This window comes from Oncorhynchus tshawytscha, unplaced genomic scaffold, assembly GCF_018296145.1.
Source record: "Oncorhynchus tshawytscha isolate Ot180627B unplaced genomic scaffold, Otsh_v2.0 Un_contig_1110_pilon_pilon, whole genome shotgun sequence".
NCBI classification, from domain to species: Eukaryota; Metazoa; Chordata; class Actinopteri; order Salmoniformes; family Salmonidae; genus Oncorhynchus; species Oncorhynchus tshawytscha.
In genome coordinates this window covers 126,882-150,000 of record NW_024609481.1, presented here as the reverse complement: position 1 = coordinate 150,000, position 23,119 = coordinate 126,882, and the positions used below count along the sequence as shown (strand labels likewise).

General features: G+C 46.1%; 1 protein-coding gene across 1 annotated transcript in view; it reads left to right on the top strand.

Annotated features, from left to right (window-relative positions):
• Nucleotides 1-22,893, top strand: part of LOC112239496 (testican-2) — a gene marked incomplete at its 5' end in the record, with an annotated part of 41,287 nt that extends 18,394 nt beyond the window's left edge. Inside the window, 2 exons of the mRNA XM_042315485.1 lie at nt 10,148-10,285; nt 22,503-22,893. Coding sequence (XP_042171419.1) covers nt 10,148-10,285; nt 22,503-22,648 — 284 coding nt within the window. The remainder of the gene's footprint in view (nt 1-10,147; nt 10,286-22,502) is intronic.
• Nucleotides 22,894-23,119: the final 226 nt, after the last annotated feature.

Below are 23,119 nucleotides of genomic sequence, written 5' to 3'. Positions count from 1 at the left end.
TCCAGCAGCACAGCTCTGGGCTCCGTACACCCTCCCCTGCATCTCATGTTTCCTGGTCTTCCACACTGCCATTCTGGTCTGACCCAACACCCCCTCCTCACAGAACAGACATCCCCCTCACCACAGAACAGAAACCCCCCCCACAGAACAGACACCCCCTCCTCACAGAACAGACATCCCCTCCCCACAGAACAGACACCCCCTCCTCACAGAACAGACATCCCCTCCCCACAGAACAGACAACCCCTCCTCACAGAACAGACATCCCCTCCCCACAGAACAGACACCCCCTCCTCACAGAACAGACACCCCCTCCCCACAGAACAGACACCCCCTCCTCACAGAACAGACAACCCCTCCCCACAGAACAGACACCCCTCCCCACAGAACAGACAACCCCTCCCCACAGAACAGACACCCCCCCACAGAACAGACACCCCCTCCCCACAGAACAGACACCCCCCCCCACCCCCTCCTCACAGAACAGACACCCCCCCACAGAACAGACACCCCCCCCACAGAACAGACACCCCCTCCTCACAGAACAGACACCCCCCCCCCACAGAACAGACACCCCTTCCCCACAGAACAGACACCCCTTCCCCACAGAACAGACACCCCTTCCCCACAGAACAGACACGCCAACATCCTCTCAGAGAAGAACCTGGTCCCAACCTCCCCTACCAGACCGTTCGTTGCCCTCAGCCCATGCAGATGGTCTTCCTGAGCCATCTTCACAGACACTGTGTACAGAGCCTTTTAGCTGGCTGTGGAAAAGGCCCCCAGCTCTGAAGTCTTGAATGATAGGATCATTTCCTCACCCTCCTGGTGTTCCTCTGCAGTGGCAGCAATGGTGAAAGGAGGCAGGTCAGTGTCATTAGACGGTCCAGTCTCTGCCTCCTCCTCGGCAGCTCTCTGAACGAGCCCGGTAGTGTAGCACGGACCCCCTCCACCTCCTGCTGTAGCACGGACCCCCTCCACCTCCTGCTGTAGCACGGACCCCCTCCACCTCCTGCTGTAGCACGGACCCCCTCCACCTCCTGCTGTAGCACGGACCCCCTCCACCTCCTGTTGTAGCACGGACCCCCTCCACCTCCTGTTGTAGCATGGACCCCCTCCACCTCCTGCTGTAGCACGGACCCCCTCCACCTCCTGCTGTAGCACGGACCCCCTACACCTCCTGCTGTAGCACGGACCCCCTCCACCTCCTGCTGTTGTAGTACGGACCCCATCCACCTCCTGCTGTAGTACGGACCCCCCCTCCACCTCCTGCTGTAGCACGGACCCCCTCCACCTCCTGCTGTAGCACGGACCCCCTCCACCTCCTGCTGTAGTACGGACCCCCTCTACCTCCTGCTGTAGCACGGACCCCCTCCACCTCCTGCTGTAGCACGGACCCCCTCCACCTCCTGCTGTAGCACGGACCCCCTCCACCTCCTGCTGTAGTACGGACCCCCTCTACCTCCTGCTGTAGCACGGACCCCCTCCACCTCCTGCTGTAGCTCGGACCCCCTCCACCTCCTGCTGTAGCACAGACCCCCTCTACCTCCTGTTGTAGTACGGACCCCCTCTACCTCCTGCTGTCTGCACGGACCCCCTACACCTCCTGCTGTAGTACAGACCCCCTCCACCTCCTGCTGTAGTACGGACCCCCTCCACCTCCTGCTGTAGTACGGACCCCCTCCACCTCCTGCTGCAGCACAGACCACCTCCTGCTGTAGTACGGACCCCCTTCCACCTCCTGCTGCAGTACAATTGGACCCCCTGCTCCACCTCCTGCTGCAGTAACCTGACGGACCCCCTCCACCTCCTGGTGGGGATATCTGCAGTGTATCACCCCCTCCACCTCCTGCTGCAGTACGGACCCCCTCCACCTCCTGCTGCAGAGGTGATATGATCCTTAACTAGCCTCTCAAAGCACATCATGATGACAGAAGTGAGTGCTACAGGGAGATAGTCATCATATTATCAATTGAAAATCAGCAACCTGCTGTCATTTGTACAGTGAACCTGACTGAGACTCACCCTGAGATTCTACATCTACATTGGTGGGGATATCTGACAGTGTATCAATCTCTTCCTGCATTCCTCCATCCTCATTGGTCAGCTCCATGGAATCCGGAGCCACCTCGGCTCCCCGCAACCGCCTCTAACTCCTCCCTACCATCACCCTGCGTGTCTGTAATTACACTGGGAACATAACCCTGCGTGTCTGTAATTACACTGGGAACATCACCCTGCGTGTCTGTAATTACACTGGGCACATCACCCTGCATGTCTGTAATTACACTGGGCACATCACCCTGCGTGTCTGTAATTACACTGGGCACATCACCCTGCATGTCTGTAAATTACACTGGGCACATCACCCTGCATGTCTGTAAATTACACTGGGCACATCACCCTGCGTGTCTGTAATTACACTGGGCACATCACCCTGTGTGTCTGTAATTACACTGGGCACATCACCCTGCGTGTCTGTAATTACACTGGGCACATCACCCTGCGTGTCTGTAATTACACTGGGCACATCACCCTGCGTGTCTGTAATTACACTGGGCACATCACCCTGCGTGTCTGTAATTACACTGGGCACATCACCCATCACCCCTCCCTCCCTCCCTCCTCTCACGCCCTGCATGCCTGCCGCTTATCTCCAATCTCCCCACAATCAAAACACTTCAGACTGTAGTCACATTAACCATGTAGACTTTCACCTCATACCTCCCTGTAGTCACATTAACCATGTAGACTTTCACCTCATACCTCACCTGTAGTCACATTAACCATGTAGACTTTCACCTCATACCTCCCCTGTAGTCACATTAACCATGTAGACTTTCACCTCATACCTCCCCTGTAGTCACATTAACCATGTAGACTTTCACCTCATACCTCACCTGTAGTCACATTAACCATGTAGACTTTCACCTCATACCTCTTTCCTGTAGTCACATTAACCATGTAGACTTTCACCTCATACCTCCCCTGTAGTCACATTAACCATGTAGACTTTCACCTCATACCTCCCCTGTAGTCACATTAACCATGTAGACTTTCACCTCATACCTCCCCTGTAGTCACATTAACCATGTAGACTTTCACCTCATACCTCCCCTGTAGTCACATTAACCATGTAGACTTTCACCTCATACCTCCCCTGTAGTCACATTAACCATGTAGACTTTCACCTCATACCTCCCCTGTAGTCACATTAACCATGTAGACTTTCACCTCATACCTCCCCTGTAGTCACATTAACCATGTAGACTTTCACCTCATACCTCACTTGATGCCAGATACCTTTTACAAGCAGTAACATGTTTCAGTCGTGGGTTTTAACAATAACTGTACCAGGGTTACTTTATCCAACGTGCCAACGTTCATTCCCAATGGCAACCTGGTGCGAGAGCTCTCACGTTACAGGAAACACAAACAGAGAGCTCTCACGTTAAGGGAAAGACAAAAAGAGAGCTCTCACGTTAAGGGAAAGACAAAAAGAGAGCTCTCACGTTAAGGGAAAGACAAAAAGAGAGCTCTCACGTTACAGGAAACACAAAAAGAGAGCTCTCACGTTACAGGAAAGACAAAAAGAGAGCTCTCACGTTACAGGAAAGACAAAAAGAGAGCTCTCACGTTACAGGAAAGACAAACAGAGAGCTCTCACGTTAAGGGAAAGACAAAAAGAGAGCTCTCACGTTAAGGGAAAGACAAACAGAAAGAGCTCTCACGTTACAGGAAACACAAACAGAGAGCTCTCACGTTAAACAGAGAGCTCTCACGTTACAGGAAACACAAACAGAGAGCTCTCACGTTACAGGAAAGACAAAAAGAGAGCTCTCACGTTACAGGAAAGACAAAAAGAGAGCTCTCACGTTACAGGAAAGACAAAAAGAGAGCTCTCACGTTACAGGAAAGACAAACAGAGAGCTCTCACGTTACAGGAAAGACAAAAAGAGAGCTCTCACACCAGGTTGCCATCGGGAATGAACGTTGGCACGTTGGATAAAGTAACCCTGGTATCCGGGGAGAGAAGCTGCGTGATTAGCAAAAAAACATCATTTAGAGTAACACCATCCGCTTGACAAGGTGCTCCTCTTTCAGAAACACAGCTACTGCCTTATTCATTTCCTCCCTCCTCTCCCTCCTTCCCTCCCTCCCTCCTCTCCCTCCCTCCCTCCCTCCCTCCCTCCCTCCCTCCCCCTCCTCTCCCCTCCCTCCCTCCCTCCCTCCCTCCCTCTCCTCTCCCTCCTCCTCTCCTCCCCTCCCTCCCTCCCTCCCTCCCTCCCTCCGGAAAGACAAAAGAGAGCTCTCCCTCCCTCCCTCCTCTCCTCCTCCCTCCCTCCCTCCCTCCCTCCCTCCCTCCCTCCCTCCCCTCCCTCCCTCCCTCCTCCCTCCCTCCCTCCCTCCCTCCCAAGGTGCCTCCTCCCTCCAGAAACACCCTCCTCCCTTATCCCTCCCTCCTCCCTCCCTCCTCCTCCCTCCCTCCCTCCCTCCCTCCCTCCCTCCCTCCCTCCCTCCCCCTCCCTCCCTCCCTCCCTCCCTCCCTCCTCCCTCCCTCCCTCCCTCCCTCCCTCCCTCCCTCCCTCCTCACTCCCTCTCCTCCTCTCCCTCCCTCCTCTTCCTCCCTCCCCACCCTCCTCCTCCCTCCTCTCACTCCCTCCTCTCCTCCTCTCCTCCCTCCTCCCTCCCTCCTCCTCCTCTCCTCCTCCTCTCCCTCCCTCCCTCCCTCCCTCCCTCCCTCCCTCCCTCCCCCTCCCTCCCCCTCCCTCCCTCCCTCCCTCCTCTCCTCCCTCCTCCCTCCCTCCCTCCCTCCCTCCCTCCCTCCCTCCTCCTCCCTCCTCTCCTCCCTCCCTCCCTCCCTCCCTCCCTCCCTCCCTCCCTCCCCTCCCCCTCCCCTCCCTCCCTCCCTCCCTCCTCCCCTCCCTCCCTCCCTCCCTCCCTCCCTCCCCCCCTCCCTCCCTCCCTCCCTCCCTCCCTCCTCCTCCCTCCCTCCCTCCCTCCTCCTCTCCTCCCTCCTCTCCCTCCCTCCCTCCCTCCCCTCCCTCCCCTCCCTCTCCCTCCTCCTCCTCCTTCTCTCCATCCTCTCCCCCTCCCTCCCTCCCTCCCTCCTTCCTCTCTCCCTCCCTCCCCTCCCTCCCTCCCTCCCTCCCTCCCTCCCTCCCCTCCCTCCCTCCTCTCACCCCTCCTCCCTCCTCCCTCCCCTCCCTCCCTCCTCCCTTCCTCCTCCTCTCCCTCCCTTCTCCCCTCACTCCTCCTCTCCCTCCCTCCCTCCCTCCTCTCACTCCTCCTCTCCTCTGATTATGATTTTACTCCTCTGCTCAAGGATACCTAATGCTCCTACAGCAGAGTGGTGCAGTATGGTGCAGTATGTTGGGATATGGTGCAGTATGGTGCAGTATGATACAGTATGTTGGGTATGGTACAATATGTTGCATTATGTTGGGGTATGGTGCAGTATGGTGGGGTATGGTGCAGTATGGTGGGGTATGGTGGGGTATGGTGCAGTATGATGGGGTATGGTGCAGTATGATGAGGTGTGGTGCAGTATGTTGGGGTATGGTGCAGTATGGTGGGGTATGGTGCAGTATGGTGGGGTATGGTGCAGTATGGTGCAGTATGGTAGGGTATGGTGCAGTATGTTACAGTATGGTGCAGTATGTTGGGTATGGTGCAGTATGATGAGGTGCGGTGCAGTATGTTGGGGTATGGTGCAGTATGGTGGGGTATGGTATGTTGGGGTATGGTACAGTATGGTGGGTATGGTGCAGTATGGTGGGGTATGATGCGGTATGTTGGGGTATGGTGCAGTATGTTAGAGTATGGTGAGGTATGGTGCAGTATGGTGCAGTATGTTGGGGTATGGTGCAGTATGGTGCAGTATGTTGGGGTATGGTGCAGTATGGTACAGTATGGTGCAGTATGTTGGGGTATGGTGCAGTATGGTGGGGTATGGTGCAGTATGTTGCAGTATGGTGCAGTATGTTACAGTATGGTGCAGTATGATGGGGTGTGGTGCAGTATGGTGCAGTATGTTGGGGCATGGTGCAGTATGGTGGGGTATGGTGCAGTATGATGGGGTATGGTGCAGTATGGTGGGGTATGGTGCAGTATGTTGGGGTATGGTGGGGTATGGTGCAGTATGTTACAGTATGGTGCAGTATGATGGGGTATGGTGCAGTATGTTGGGGTATGGTGCAGTATGTTGGGGTATGGTGCAGTGTGGTGGGGTATGGTGCAGTATGTTCCAGTATGGTGCAGTATGTGGGATATGGTTAGTATGTTAAAGTATGGTGCAGAATGGGTACCAACTGAGGATAAGGAGGAACCAAACCAAAAACAGGCTTTAAATATTTGAAGACAAGTTTAAAGTTAGTTCCCCATTGGGACTTGAAATGTCTTATTCCTTGTCTCGTCTCTTTATTTTGGGGGGCATTTGTAACTCCGCCCACTCGCTACAGTGTTTATGTAAAATGGCAGTTGTGTTTGACAGTTGGTCTGAAGGGAGGAGGCTGAAACAGGGGGAACTGTCACAGGACTGTCAACCATTTTAACATGACACTATCAGGACATAGACATAAAGTTGAAGTCGAAAGTTTACATACACCCTAGCCAAATACATTTAAACTCAATTCCTGACATTTAATCCTAGTAAAAAAATCCCTGTTTTAGGTCAGTTAGGATCACCACTTTATTTTAAGAATGTGAAATGTCAGAATAATAGTAGAAATATGTCACGATCGTCATAGGAACATTCAGAGCAAAGAACAGCGTGACATCGGTTCGACATATTTTATTGATAAGTCAAACGCACAAAAAACAATAACGCGACACGTGACGCTCATGCAGTGCTCACAGGCAACTACACAGAAACGAGATCCCACAAAACACAGTAGGGAAATGGCTGCCTAAATATGATCCCCAATCAGAGACAACGCTAAACAGCTGCCTCTGATTGGAAACCATACCAGGCCAACGTAGAAATTAACACACTAGATCACCCACCCTAGTCACACACAAAATAGAGAATAAAAAGGCTCTCTATGGTCAGGGCGTGACAAGATAATGATTTATTTCAGCTTTTATTTCTTTCATCACATTCCCAGTGAGTCAGAAGTTTACATACACTCAATTAGTATTTGGTAGCATTGCCTTTAAATTGTTTAGCTTGGGTCAAATGTTTCGGGTAGCCTTCCAGAAGCTTCCCACAATAAGTTGGGTGAATTTTGGCCCATTCCTCCTGACAGAGCTGGTGTAACTGAGTCACGTTTGTAGGCCTCCTTGCTCACACACGCTTTTTCAGTTCTGCCCACAAATGTTCTATAGGCTTGAGGTCAGGGCTTTGTGATGGCCACTCCAATACCTTGACTTTGTTGTCCTTTTTGCCACAACTTTGGAAGTATGCTTGGGGTCATTGTCCATTTGGAAGACTCATTTGCGACCCAAGCTTTAACTTCCTGACTGATGTCTTGAGATGTTGCTTCAATATATCCACATAATATAACTTTGTCATGATGCCATCTATTTTGAGAAGTGCACCAGGCCCTCCTGCAGCAAAGCACCCCCACAACATGATGCTGCCACCCGGGTGCTTCACGGTTGGGATGGTGTTCTTCGGCTTGCAAGCCTCTCCCTTTTCCTCCAAACATAACGATGGTCATTATGGCCAAACAGTTCTATTTTTGTTTCATCAGACCAGCGGACATTTCTCCAAAAAGTACGATCTTTCTCCCCATGTGCATTTGCAAACCGTAGTCTGGCATTTTTATGGCGGTTTTGGAGCAGTGGCTTCTTCCTCGCTGAGCGGCCTTTCAGGTTATGTTGATATAGGACTTGTTTTACTGTGAATATAGATACTTTAGTACCTGTTTCCTTCAGCATCTTCACAAGGTCCTTTGCTGTTGTTCTGGGATTGATTTGCACTTTTCACACCAAAGTACGCTCATCTCTAGGAGACAGAAGGCGTCTCCTTCCTGAGCGGTATGACGGCTGCGTGGTCCCATGGTGTTTATACTTGCGTACTATTGTTTGTACAGATGAACGTGGTACCTTCAGGCATTTGGAAATTGCTCCCAAGGATGAGCCAGACTTGGGGAGGTCTACAAAAAATATTCTAAGGTCTTGACTGATTTCTTTAGATTTTCCCATGATGTCAAGCAAAGAGACACTGAATTTGAAGGTAGGCCTTGAAATACATCCACAGCTACACCTCCAATTGACGCAAATTATGTCAATTAGCCTATCAGAAGCTTCTAAAGCCATGACATAATTTTCTGGAATTTTCTAAGCTGGCACAGTCAGCTTAGTGTATGTAAACTTCTGACCCACTGGAATTGTGATACAGTGAATTATAAGTGAAATAATCTGTCTGCAAACAATTGTTAGAAAAATGACTTGTCCTAATCAACTTGCCAAAACTAGAGTTTTTTAACAAGAAATTTGTAGAGTGGTTGAGAAATGAGTCTGCAAACAATTGTTAGAAAAATGACTTGTCCTAATCAACTTGCCAAAACTAGAGTTTTTTAACAAGAAATTTGTAGAGTGGTTGAGAAATGAGTTTTAATGACTCCAACCTAAGTGTATTTAAACTTCCGACTTCAACTGTACATGAGTAAATATATAGATTAAAATGACACTATCACGGCAGAGAGAGACATGCCTGAGTAAATATATAGATTAAAATGACACTATCACGGCAGAGAGAGACATGCCTGAGTAAATATATAGATTAAAATGACACTATCACAGCATAGAGAGACATGCCTGAGTAAATATATAGATTAAAATGACACTATCACGGCAGAGAGAGACATGCCTGAGTAAATATATAGATTAACATGACACTATCACAGCATAGAGAGACATGCCTGAGTAAATATATAGATTAACATGACACTATCACAGCATAGAGAGACATGCCTGAGTAAATATATAGATTAAAATGACACTATCACACTATTTATTTTATTTTTTTGCCTTTACCTCCCTTATCTCACCTCATTTGCTCACATCGTATATAGACTTGTTTCTACTGTATTATTGACTGTATGTTTGTTTTACTCCATGTGTAACTCTGTGTTGATGTATGTGTCGAACTGCTTTGCTTTATCTTGGCCAGGTCGCAGTTGTAAATGAGAACTTGTTCTCAACTTGCCTACCTGGTTAAATAAAGGTGAAATAAAATTTAAAAAATAAAAAATAGAGAGACATGCCTGAGTAAATATATAGATATAAATATATAGATATAAATATATAGATAAATAATAGATATATTAATGCATCTTGAATAAAGGCTCAATAAAGCAGACCTGAGTCCCGTCTCTCTGAGACAAACACATTTTGATGGACCTTGTATTATGTGATGCCTGGTTCTGTCACCTGGCTATCTTGAGATGAATGCGCTGTGGGTCTCTCTGGATGGGAACGTCTGCTAAATGAATATACTGTAATGTAGTGCTGTGGGTTTTATGTGTTGTCTCCTGTTTGGATCCCAGGAAGAGCAGACCCTGCCTCAGCAGCAGCTCACTGGGGATCCTAATAAATATTACTGATACTACTACTCTCTCTGTCTCTCTCTCTCTGTCTCTCTCTCGTCTCTCCCTGTTTTTTCTGTCCCTCTCTCTGTCTCTCTCTCTCGTCTCTCCCTGTTTTTTCTGTCCCTCTCTGTCTCTCTCACTCTCTTGCCTCCCTGTTTTTTCTGTCTCTCTCTCTGTCTCTCTCTCTCTGACTCTCTCTCGCCTCCCTGTTTTTTCTGTCCCTCTCTGTCTCTCTCACTCTCTCGCCTCCCTGTTTTTTCTGTCTCTCTCTCTTCCCCTCTCTATTTCTCTGTCTCCCTCTATTTTTCCCTCTCTCTTTCTCATCTCTCTTTCTATCCCCCTCTCTGTCTTTCTCCCTCTCTTCTACCCTCTCTCTCACCTTGTCTCTCTTTCTCTCTCTGGCATTCAGACAGCTCCTCCGCAGACAGCTCCTCCTCTGTTACCTCTCCTTCCTTTCCGGACTGAGTCTCCTCACAGGTCTACAAGCTGTGCTGATGTTTTTTCATTTATGCACCACTTATCTCTTCCACCGGTGTGAGTCAGCGCAGAGAGCTCCGCTGCACAGTGCATACATATTTAACAACACAGTGTGTGTGTGTGTGTTTTTGCAGGCATGTACATCCCCAGCTGTGATGAGGACGGCTACTACAGGCAGCTGCAGTGTGACCAGAGCATGGGAGAGTGTTGGTGTGTTGACCAGCACGGAGGAGAAATTATGGGCTCTAGAATCCATGGCAACCCTGACTGTGGTAAGAGCTGTAGGACTGTAGGGGAAGAGCTTCTTGGTGGTTATACAATAACAAAAAGCAGGCATTGTGATTGGTTGAGACGCGTTCTAAGCCACGCAAAAAAAAAAACAGTTTAGTATGGGTCAGCCTATGAGAAATGCCTGCGCATCCAGTGTCCCATCAACCATTTCATTAACTTGATGTCTACTATAAAAAGCATCTAGACATTATATCCCCATGCTTCTAGCCTAACATTTGGTTTGCAACAACAGGGGGGGGGGGTTCTACAAACGTTTCTGTCTATCTCTGGACATTTGCAACATTGTTTCGATATTGAAATTCGATCTCCACTATCCTATTGAGAATGAATTAACATGTCAGGATGAGACGGACATCTTTTCTCGGCCAGTCGAAATCATGAATCAGCATCATTTTTATGGATATTTGCTAAGAAGTGTCAATATAAAAACAGGTTAAACGCCATGTTATTTTGGCTTCACTGTTTAATGTGACTGGAAGTTAGCCGTAGTTGGCTAGCTAGCAAGCCAGGGATAAGAACGCTGCCAGCCAGTAAGACAATGGCACATTTAGAACACGAATGGGTCGCGTCCATAGATACAGAACAAAAAGACTTAACGACTGGGTCGCGTCCGTAGATACAGAACAAAAAGACTTAACGACTGGGTCGCGTCCATAGATACAGAACAAAAAGACTTAACGACTGGGTCGCGTCCATAGATACAGAACAAAACTTAACGACTTAACAGAACTGGGTCGCGTCCATAGATACAGAACAAAACTTAACGACTGGGTCGCGTCCATAGATACAGAACAAAAGACTTAACGACTGGGTCGCGTCCATAGATACAGAACAAAAAGACTTAACGACTGGGTCGCGTCCATAGATACAGAACAAAAAGACTTAACGACTGGGTCGCGTCCATAGATACAGAACAAAAAGACTTAACGACTGGGTCGCGTCCATAGATACAGAACAAAAAGACTTAACGACTGGGTCGCGTCCATAGATACAGAACAAAAAGACTTAACGACTGGGTCGCGTCCATAGATACAGAACAAAAGACTTAACGACTGGGTCTGTAGATACAGAACAAAAGACTTAACGACTCCATAGATACAGAACAAAAAGACTTAACGACTGGGTCACGTCGTCCATAGATACAGAACAAAAAGACTTAACGACTGGGTAACCATAGATACAGAACAAAAAGACTTAACGACGTCCATAGATACAGAACAAAAAGACTTAACGACTGGGTCGCGTCCATAGATACAGAACAAAAAGACTTAACGACTGGGTCGCGTCCGTAGATACAGAACAAAAAGACTTAACGACTGGGTCGCGTCCATAGATACAGAACAAAAAGACTTAACGACTGGGTCCATAGATACAGAACCATAGATACAGAACAAAAAGACTTAACGACTGGGTCGTCGCGTCCATAGATACAGAACAAAAAGACTTAACGACTGGGTTACAGAACAAAAAGACTACAGAACAAAAAAAAGACTTAACGACTGGGTCGCGTCCATAGATACAGAACAAAAAGACTTAACGACTGGGTCGCGTCCATGATAGATACAGAACAAAAAAAAGACTTAACGACTGGGTCGCGTCCGTAGATACAGAACAAAAGACTTAACGACTGGGTCGCGTCCATAGATACAGAACAAAAAGACTTAACGACTGGGTCGCGTCCATAGATACAGAACAAAAAGACTTAACGACTGGGTCGCGTCCATAGATACAGAACAAAAAGACTTAACGACTGGGTCGCGTCCATAGATACAGAACAAAAAGACTTAACGACTGGGTCGCGTCCATAGATACAGAACAAAAGACTTAACGACTGGGTCGCGTCCATAGATACAGAACAAAAAGACTTAACGACTGGGTCGCGTCCATAGATACAGAACAAAAGACTTAACGACTGGGTCGCGTCGTCCATAGATACAGAACATAGATACAGAACAAAAGACTTAACGACTGGGTCGCGTCCATAGATACAGAACAAAAAGACTTAACGACTGGGTCGCGTCCATAGATACAGAACAAAAAGACTTAACGACTGGGTTAACGACTGCGTCCAAAGATACAGAACAAAAAAAAGACTTAACGACTGGGTCGCGTCCATAGATACAGAACAAAAAGACTTAACGACTGGGTCGCGTCCATAGATACAGAACAAAAGACTTAACGACTGGGTCGCGTCCATAGATACAGAACAAAAAGACTTAACGACTGGGTCGCGTCCATAGATACAGAACAAAAGACCGACTGGGTAGATACAGAACAAAAGACTTAACGACTGGGTCGCGTCCGATAGATACAGAACAAAAAAAAGACTTAACGACTGGGTCGCGTCCATAGATACAGAACAAAAAGACTTAACGACTGGGTCGCGTCCATAGATACAGAACAAAAAGACTTAACGACTGGGTCGCGTCCATAGATACAGAACAAAAAGACTTAACGACTGGGTCGTGTCCATAGATACAGAACAAAAAGACTTAACGACTGGGTCGCGTCTCCGTCTACCTAACCAGAATGAACGGCCTGCCGGCTTGGCTAGCAACCATAGATGTGTCGGGACTGGGCCTATATTTTTGTTGAGGGATGAAATAGAATACCTATGAATACATTTATCAAAATAACGTTTTTTATTTAATTGGTGACCCATTGTAGAAAGGCAATTATAAACTGGGTGGTTCGAGCCTTGAATGCTGATTGGCTGAAAGCCGTTTTATATCAGACCGTAAACCACGGGTATGACTAAACATTTATTTTTACTGCTCTAATTATGTTGGTAACCAGTTTATAATAGCAATAAGGCCCGAGGAGGTGTGTTATATGGCCAATATACCACGGCTAAGAGCTGTGTCCAGGCACTCCTCTTTGCGTCGTGCTTAAGAACAGCCCTTAGCCGTGGAATATTGGCCATATACCACACCTCCTCGGGCCTTATTGTTTAATTGTACACTCGAGGTTGTGCAAAAATGACTTTTTTATCATGGCTACGCTGCTCTACAAGACTCCTCTTCTTCTGTGAGGTTTAACAGCGGTTGGTATCCAATATGTGGCTTTACCTCCCCCAACGGAACTACAGTATAGATCCATTACACTTTGTGATACAAAATGGGAAAAGAGGAACCGGGAAATATTATAAATAAATAAAGATATACATATATTTTAATTACCTTACCAACTTAACCCTACACTCATTAAAAACCCACTACCACATTCCACTACTTTGATCCTATCTGCTCCTGCACCATGCCAGCGGCCTTGGGGGGACAGGACAACACACCCTGTATCTCTTCCCAAAGTCAAATCTCGTATATCCAAATACATCCTCTGTAGCTGCCACCACAACATCTATTCTCTGTGATTTACGTTCCATTTCCACGGTACAGTTGATAACCATTGCTATGAACACTAAGAAGCCAACCGTACTGAAGCATAGATCACTCGTTGGCCGATCCTTCTGTTCTGGCACATATCTACTATTCACTGGAATCCTCTCAGGATCCCTCACCCTTGACCCCTCCTCCTCTACTTTCTTCACTGCCTCCGCGTACGACACTGTCTGCACTACTCTGACTCAAAGCCACCTCAATCTGCCTCTCTCACACCAGACACTTCCGATCCCCAGCATCATAGACACCCCTACAGTCAACACACACCACTTTATCCACCGAAATTACACAATCCTCTTTCCCTTTGCCCTCCTGCACACTTCCCACATCTTGGAATCTCTGTCCTTCACACCGCTGTGACATGGCCATAAACGTGGCACCTGAAACACTGCAGTGGATCTGGAACAGAAGCTCTAGCAGGAGACCTGATATATCCTAACATGGCTTTGTTGGGTAGAGACTCTGACTCAAAACCAAGTGGAGGCGTCTGAGGGGAGGACGGCTCATAATGTCTGGAACAGAGCAAATGGAATGACATCAAACACATGGAAACCATGGAAACAAATGTGTTTGATGTATATGATGTATTCCACTCCAGCCATTACCACGAGCCCGTCCTCCCCAATTAAGGTGCCACCAACCTCCAGTGTTCAAAACTCAAAAGGACTGACGGTGACTCCTCTGTTTCACCATGCTCACCGCACCAAACGACGAGCGTCACCAACACCAGGAATCTTCAACTTCAATTGTTCCACCTCCAAACCTAACGCTACCCCAGAACCCCCTCCCTTTAATGGTGCCCTGTAACTAAGTGTAAAGCAAGATACAGGTCTTTCCCCAAGTTGCGTCGCACGGAGAGCCCTGCTCCCTCTGATCTGAATAAACACAAACAAACATCACCAGTCCACTTCGGGTTACCTTCACCGACTCAATAGCACCCACCATCTTTTCCACCCAACCTGAAACCACCTGTGAATCAGCCAAAAGGCCTGGTTCCGCCCTCACTCCCACTGGACCAAACCTATCTTTATCAATAACCATGTCCATCAATGCAAGTCTCTGGCTCCGAGATCCTCACAACACCATCTACCCCTTCACCTCCAGGAGTGGAACTGGCATCCGCCTCACTCTGTTTGAACTTGTCCTCAGTCTTCCTCTTCATACCCTCTCCATTGTTATTGTTAACTTCAATAGATTCAAACCTCCCTCAGTCTTCCTCTTCATACCCTCTCCATTGTTATTGTTAACTTCAATAGATTCAAACCTCCCTCAGTCTTTTCAACCTCCCCTCACTTTCAAATCAAATCACATTTTATTGGTCACATGCACATGGTTAGCAAATGTTATTGAGAGTGTAGTGTAGGGAAATGCTTTCCCTCTCCTTTTTGTATTTATTAAGGATCCCCATTGGCTGTTGCCAAGGCAACAGCTACTCTTCCTGGGGCCCAAACACATTAAAGCACTTCCATATAAAACATCATATAAAACAGTACATCATAAAACATGTTCACACCACTACATATCTACAATACAAAATGTATAATACCACCATACAACTATATTACAATGTACGTGTGTGTAGAGTGCTTGTGCTAGCGTGTGCGTGTGTCTGTATCTTTGTGTGTGTCTCTTCACAGTCCCCGCTGTTCCATAAGGTGTATTTTTACCTGCTTTTTAAAAATCTGATTCGACTGCTTGCATCAGTTACCTGATGTGGAATAGAGTTCCATGTAGTCATGGCTCAATGTAGTACTGTGCACCTCCCATAGTCTGTTCTGGACTTGGGGACTGTGAAGAGACCTCTGGTGGCATGTCTTGTGGGGTATGCATGGGTGTCTGAGCTGTGTGCTTGTATTTTAAACAGACAGATTGTCACATTCAGCTTGTCAACACTTCTTTCAAAAACAAGTAGTGATGAAGTCAATCTCTCCTCCACTTTGAACCAGGAGAGATTCACATGCATATCATTAATGTTAGCTCTCCGTGTACTTTTAAGGGCCAGCCGTGCTGCCCTGTTCTGAGACTATTGTAATTTTCCAAAGTCTCTCTTTGTGGCACCTTGACCACACTGCTGAACAGTAGTCCAGGTGCGACAAAACTATGGCCTGTAGGACCTGCCTTGTTGATAGTGTTGTGACATCAAATCAAATTGTATTGATCACATACACGTGTTTAGCAGATGTTATTGCTGGTGCAGCGAAATGCTTGAGTTCCTAGCTCCCAATAGTGCAGTAATATCTGACAAGTAATATCTAACAATTTCACAACAATACACACAAATTGAAAGTAAAGGAATGGAATTAAGAATATATAAATATTTGGATGAGAAATGTCAGAATCTTAAGAAGACAGAGGAGCTCTTTATTATGGACAGACTTCTCCCCATTTTAGCTACTGTTGTATCAATATGTTTTGACCATGACAGTTTACAATCCAGGGTTACTCCAAGAAGTTTAGTCACCTCAACTTGCTCAATTTCCACATTATTCATTACGAGATTTAGTTGAGGTTTAGGGTTTAGTGAATGATTTGTCCCAAATACAACGCTTTTAGTTTTGGAAATATTTAGGACTAATTTATTCCTTGCCACACATTCTGGACCTAACTGCAGTTCTTTGTTAAGTTTTGCTGTCATTTCAGTCGCTGTAGTAGCTGACGTGTAATAGTGTTGAGTCATCCGCATACATAGACACACTGGCTTTACTCAAGGTCCTCACAACAGTAGCAGGTCATTAGTAAAGATTGAAAAAAGTAAAGGGCCTAAACAGCTACCCTGGGGAATTCCTGATTCTAACTGGATGATATTTGAGAGGCTTCCATTAAAGAACACCCTCTGTGTTCTGTTGGACAATTAACTCTTTATCCACATTATAGCAGAGGGTGTAAAGCCATAACACATACATTTTTCCAGCAGCAGCAGACTAATGTCAAAAGCCGCACTGAAGTCTAACAAAACAACCCCTACAATCTTTTTATCATCAATTTTTCCCAGCTAATCATCAGTCATTTGTGTAAGTGTTGTGCTTGTTGAATGTCCTTTCCTATAAGTGTGCTGAAAGTCTGTTGTCAATTTGTTCACTGTGAAATAGCATTGTATCTGGTCAAACACAATTTTTTCCCAGGAGTTTACTAAGGGTTGGTAACAGGCTGATTGGTCAGCTATTTGAGCCAGTAAAGTGGGCTTTACTTTTCTTGGTTAGCGGAATGATTTTAGCTTCCCTCCAGGCCTGAGGGCACACACTTTCTAGTAGGCTTACATTGAAGATGTGGCAAATAGGAGTGGCAATATCGTCTGCTATTATCCTCAGTAATTTCCCATCTAGATTGTCAGACCCCGGTGGCTTGTCATTGTTGATAGACAACAATATTTTTTTCACCTCTTCCACACTCACTTTACAGAATTCAAAAGTCCAATTCTTGTCTTTCATCATTTGGTCAGATATACTTGGATGTGTAGTGTCAGCGTTTGTTGCTGGCATCTCATACCTAAATTTGCTAATCTTACCAATGAAAAATTAATTAAAGTAGTTGGCGATATCAGTGGGTTTTGTGATGAATGAGCCATCTGATTCAATGAATGATGGAGCAGAGTTTGCCTTTTATTCACAAATGTTAATTTAAGGTGCTCCAAAGCTTTTTACTGTCATTCTTTATATAATTTCTCTTTGTTTCATAGTGTAGTTTATTTTTATTTAGTTTAGTCACATGATTTCTTAATTTGCAGTACTTTTGCCAATCGGTTGGGCTGCCAGACTTAATTGCCAGACCTTTCGTCTCATCCCTCTCAACCATACAATTTTTTAATTCCTCATCAATCCAAGGAGATTTAACAGTTTTTACCATCATTTTCTTAACTGGTGCTTATTAGTAACTGGAATAAGTAGTTTCATATATGTGTCAAGTGCAGCGTCTGGTTGCTCCTCATTACAACCCACAGAGCAGCAAATATTCTTTACATCATCAACATATGAATCACTAGAAAACTTATTGTGTGACCTCTTATACACTATATTAGGCCCAGCCTTTGGAACTTTTGTTTTTCCTTAGATATGGCTACTGTATTGGGGATCACTACATCCTATGCATTTGAATACTGCTTTAAAGCAATCCTCCTCCCGTAATCAATTTACTCAACTATTCAAGCCGAAATCTGTTTTTAGCCTCTTCGAGAGACATGCTAAGCCCTGTGCTCCCTCCACTTACAGCACTTTGCTTCGCCTCCTAACTATGACCGCAGCACAGCTGTGCTAAAAAAGTTGTCTAGCACACCCTCTCGTGTTCAATTGCTTTAGTATTACAGGCTGTAGGGCTGCAGTAAAGACCTTCTTGGTGGTTATATAATAACAATCAGTATTACGGGCTGTATAGGGCTGTAGGACTGTATAGAGGTATAGGACTGTATAGAGGTATAGGGCTGTAGGACTGTATAGAGGTATAGGACTGTATAGAGGTATAGGGCTGTATAGAGGTATAGGGCTGTATAGAGGTATAGGGCTGTATAGAGGTATAGGGCTGTATAGGGGTATAGGACTGTATAGGGCTGTATAGGGGTATAGGACTGTATAAGGGTATAGGACTGTATAGGGCTGTATAGGGGTATAGGACTGTATAGGGCTGTATAGGGGTATAGGACTGTATAGGGCTGTATAGGGGTATAGGGCTGTATAGGGGTTTAGGACTGTATAGGGCTGTATAGAGGTACAGGGCTGTATAGGGGTATAGGACTGTATAGGGCTGTATAGAGGTACAGGGCTGTATAGAGGTATAGGGCTGTATAGAGGTACAGGGCTGTATAGGGGTATAGGACTGTATAGGGCTGTATAGGGGTATAGGACTGTATAGGGCTGTATAGAGGTACAGGGCTGTATAGGGGTATAGGACTGTATAGGGCTGTATAGAGGTACAGGGCTGTATAGGGGTATAGGACTGTATAGGGCTGTATAGGACTGTATAGGGGTATAGGACTGTATAGGGCTGTATAGGGCTGTATAGGACTGTATAGGGGTATAGGACTGTATAGGACTGTATAGGGGTATAGGACTGTATAGGGCTGTATAGGGGTATAGGGCTGTATAGGGGTATAGGACTGTATAAGGGTATAGGACTGTATAGGGCTGTATAGGGGTATAGGACTGTATAGGGCTGTATAGGGGTATAGGACTGTATAAGGGTATAGGACTGTATAGGGTTATAGGACTGTATAGGGCTGTATAGAGGTATAGGGCTGTATAGAGGTATAGGGCTGTATAGAGGTATAGGGCTGTATAGAGGTACAGGGCTGTATAGGGGTATAGGACTGTATAGGGCTGTATAGAGGTATAGGGCTGTATAGAGGTATAGGGCTGTATAGAGGTATAGGGCTGTATAGGGGTACAGGGCTGTATAGAGGTATAGGGCTGTATAGAGGTACAGGGCTGTATAGGGGTATAGGACTGTATAGGGCTGTATAGGGGTATAGGACTGTATAGGGCTGTATAGGGGTATAGGACTGTATAAGGGTATAGGACTGTATAAGGGTATAGGACTGTATAAGGGTATAGGACTGTATAAGGGTATAGGACTGTATAAGGGTATAGGACTGTATAAGGGTATAGGACTGTATAGGGCTGTATAGAGGTATAGGGCTGTATAGAGGTACAGGGCTGTATAGGGGTATAGGACTGTATAGGGCTGTATAGGGGTATAGGACTGTATAAGGGTATAGGACTGTATAAGGGTATAGGACTGTATAAGGGTATAGGACTGTATAGGGCTGTATAGAGGTATAGGGCTGTATAGAGGTACAGGGCTGTATAGGGGTATAGGACTGTATAGGGCTGTATAGGGGTATAGGACTGTATAGGGCTGTATAGGGGTATAGGACTGTATAAGGGTATAGGACTGTATAGGGCTGTATAGGGGTATAGGACTGTATAAGGGTATAGGACTGTATAGGGCTGTATAGGGGTATAGGACTGTATAGGGCTGTATAGGGGTATAGGACTGTATAAGGGTATAGGACTGTATAGGGCTGTATAGGGGTATAGGACTGTATAGGGCTGTATAGGGGTATAGGACTGTATAAGGGTATAGGACTGTATAGGGCTGTATAGGGGTATAGGACTGTATAGGGCTGTATAGGGCTGTATAGGGGTATAGGACTGTATAGGGCTGTATAGGGGTATATAGGGGTATAGGACTGTATAGGGCTGTATAGGGGGGTATAGGACTGTATAGGGCTGTACAGGGCTGTATAGGGGTATAGGACTGTATAGGGCTGTATAGGGGTATAGGGCTGTATAGGGGTATAGGACTGTATAAGGGTATAGGACTGTATAGGGCTGTATAGGGGTATAGGGCTGTATAGAGGTATAGGGCTGTATAGAGGTATAGGACTGTATAGAGGTATAGGGCTGTATAGGGCTGTATAGGGGTATAGGGCTGTATAGAGGTATAGGACTGTATAGAGGTATAGGGCTGTATAGGGGTATAGGACTGTATAAGGGTATAGGGCCACTTTAATAATGGGAATTGATGGGAAAAAGATGTCAAATATATCACTAGCCACTTTAAACAATGCTACCTAATATAATGTTTACATACCCTACATTATTCATCTCATATGTATACGTATATACTGTACTCTATATCATCTACTGCATCTTTATGTAATACATGTATCACTAGCCACTTTAACTATGCCACTTTGTTTACATACTCATCTCATATGTATATACTGTACTCGATACCATCTACTGTATCTTGCCTATGCCGCTCTGTACCATCACTCATTCATATATCCTTATGTACATATTCTTTATCCCCTTACACTTGTGTGTATAAGACAGTAGTTTTGGAATTGTTAGTTAGATTACTTGTTGGTTATTACTGCATTGTCGGAACTAGAAGCACAAGCATTTCGCTACACTCGCATTAACATCTCAGGCTTGATTACCAACAACGACGAGACGGCCTACAGGGAGGAGGTGAGGGCCCTCGGAGTGTGGTGTCAGGAAAATAACCTCACACTCAACGTCAACAAAACTAAGGAGATGATTGTGGACTTCAGAAAACAGAGGGAACACCCCCCTATCCACATCGATGGAACAGTAGTGGAGAGGGTAGCAAGTTTTAAGTTCCTCGGCATACACATCACAGACAAACTGAATTGGTCCACTCACACAGACAGCATCGTGAAGAAGGCGCAGCAGCGCCTCTTCAACCTCAGGAGGCTGAAGAAATTCGGCTTGTCACCAAAAGCACTCACAAACTTCTACAGATGCACAATCGAGAGCATCCTGGCGGGCTGTATCACCGCCTGGTACGGCAACTGCTCCGCCCACAACCGTAAGGCTCTCCAGAGGGTAGTGAGGTCTGCACAACGCATCACCGGGGGCAAACTACCTGCCCTCCAGGACACCTACACCACCCGATGTTACAGGAAGGCCATAAAGATCATCAAGGACATCAACCACCCGAGCCACTGCCTGTTCACCCCGCTATCATCCAGAAGGCGAGGTCAGTACAGGTGCATCAAAGCTGGGACCGAGAGACTGAAAAACAGCTTCTATCTCAAGGCCATCAGACTGTTAAACAGCCACCACTAACATTGAGTGGCTGCTGCCAACACACTGACACTGACACTGACTCAACTCCAGCCACTTTAAGAATGGGAATTGATGGGAAATGATGTAAATATATCACTAGCCACTTTAAACAATGCTACCTTATATAATGTTACTTACCCTACATTATTCATCTCATATGCATACGTATATACTGTACTCTATATCATCGACTGCATCCTTATGTAATATATGTATCACTAGCCACTTTAACTATGCCACTTTGTTTACATACTCATCTCATATGTATATACTGTACTCGATACCATCTACTGTATCTTGCCTATGCTGCTCTGTACCATCACTCATTCATATATCCTTATGTACATATTCTTTATCCCCTTACACTGTGTATAAGACAGTAGTTTTGGAATTGTTAGTTAGATTACTTGTTGGTTATTACTGCATTGTCGGAACTAGAAGCACAAGCATTTCGCTACACTCGCATTAACATCTGCTAACCATGTGTATGTGACAAATAACATTTGATTTGATTTGAACATCTGCTAACCATGTGTATGTGACAAATAAAATTGGATTTGATTTGATTTATAGGGCTGTATAGGGGTATAGGACTGTATAGGGGTTTAGGGCTGTATAGGGGTATAGGGCTGTATAGGGGTTTAGGGCTGTAGGGCTGTTATAGAACTGTAGGGCTGTATAGGGCCGTAGGGCTGTTATAGAACTGTAGGGCTGTATAGGACCGTAGGGCTGTATAGGGCTGTATAGGGCCATAGGGCTGTATTGGGCAGTAGGACTGTATTGGGCTGTATAGGGCCGTAGGGCTGTTATAGAACTGTAGGGCTGTATAGGACCGTAGGGCTGTATAGGACCGTAGGGCTGTTTAGGACTGAAACAAAATGACTTTTGGTCTTATAATAAGACCAGGATTGAAACAAATGCACTGTGTGGACATCACACTGTACTGAACAGTCCAGAGCAGTGGGATGGCCACGGCAGCACAGTGTGGTTGGTTTGAATTTCATCAGTATTAAAGGGATAGTTCATTTGAAATATAAAATACACATTTCTTTCCTTACCCTGAAAGCAGTGTATGGACAAGGAGAGACTGCAATATGTACCAGTATTAACTACCTACAAACATCCTACTGTATGTTACCTGACATCTTTTCTCACATGAAATCATAGGAATTGTTAACTGAGAAATACTCTTTTCATTTCATCCCTCGCTCCAGATGAACTGCTGGGATATTCCGGAGATTTTGGGAGTGGCGTGGGATGGGAGGATGAGGAAGAGAAGGAGGAGAACGGAGAAGAGGCGGAGGAGGAGGAGGAGGAAGAGGAAGAGGGGGAGGCAGACGACGGCGGATACATCTGGTAGAAACTGAACCTAAACGAAGGACCTGGTCAGGATGGATCCACCCTATTCCCTATGTAGTGCACTACTTTTGACCAGGTCTCATAGGGACACCCATAGGGGTCTGTCAAAAGTAGTGCACTATATAGGGAATAGGGTGTCATTTGGGATGCAAGCATCTTTGTCTCCTAACAGCAAAAGATTTGGGGATTTCGGGGCATGGAATTCTGTCTCTATTGTCGCCGTGTGGATCTGGGGAGTGGGAGGTGGGGGGGTACAGGGGTGAGATTGCTCGTTTTTGTCTTAAATATGTGCATTATTGCTTCATTCTTTTCTGTTTTGTAAAGCAAGAGATCGTTCTGTTTCGCTCTCTAGCGACACCATAGAGAACTATCGTCTGATAATCTGGCCATCAAATGTTACTGTCAGAAATGCATCTAGTATCATATATTTATGTTCCATTGTGAACAATTGCTTGAATATTGAAATCGCAGA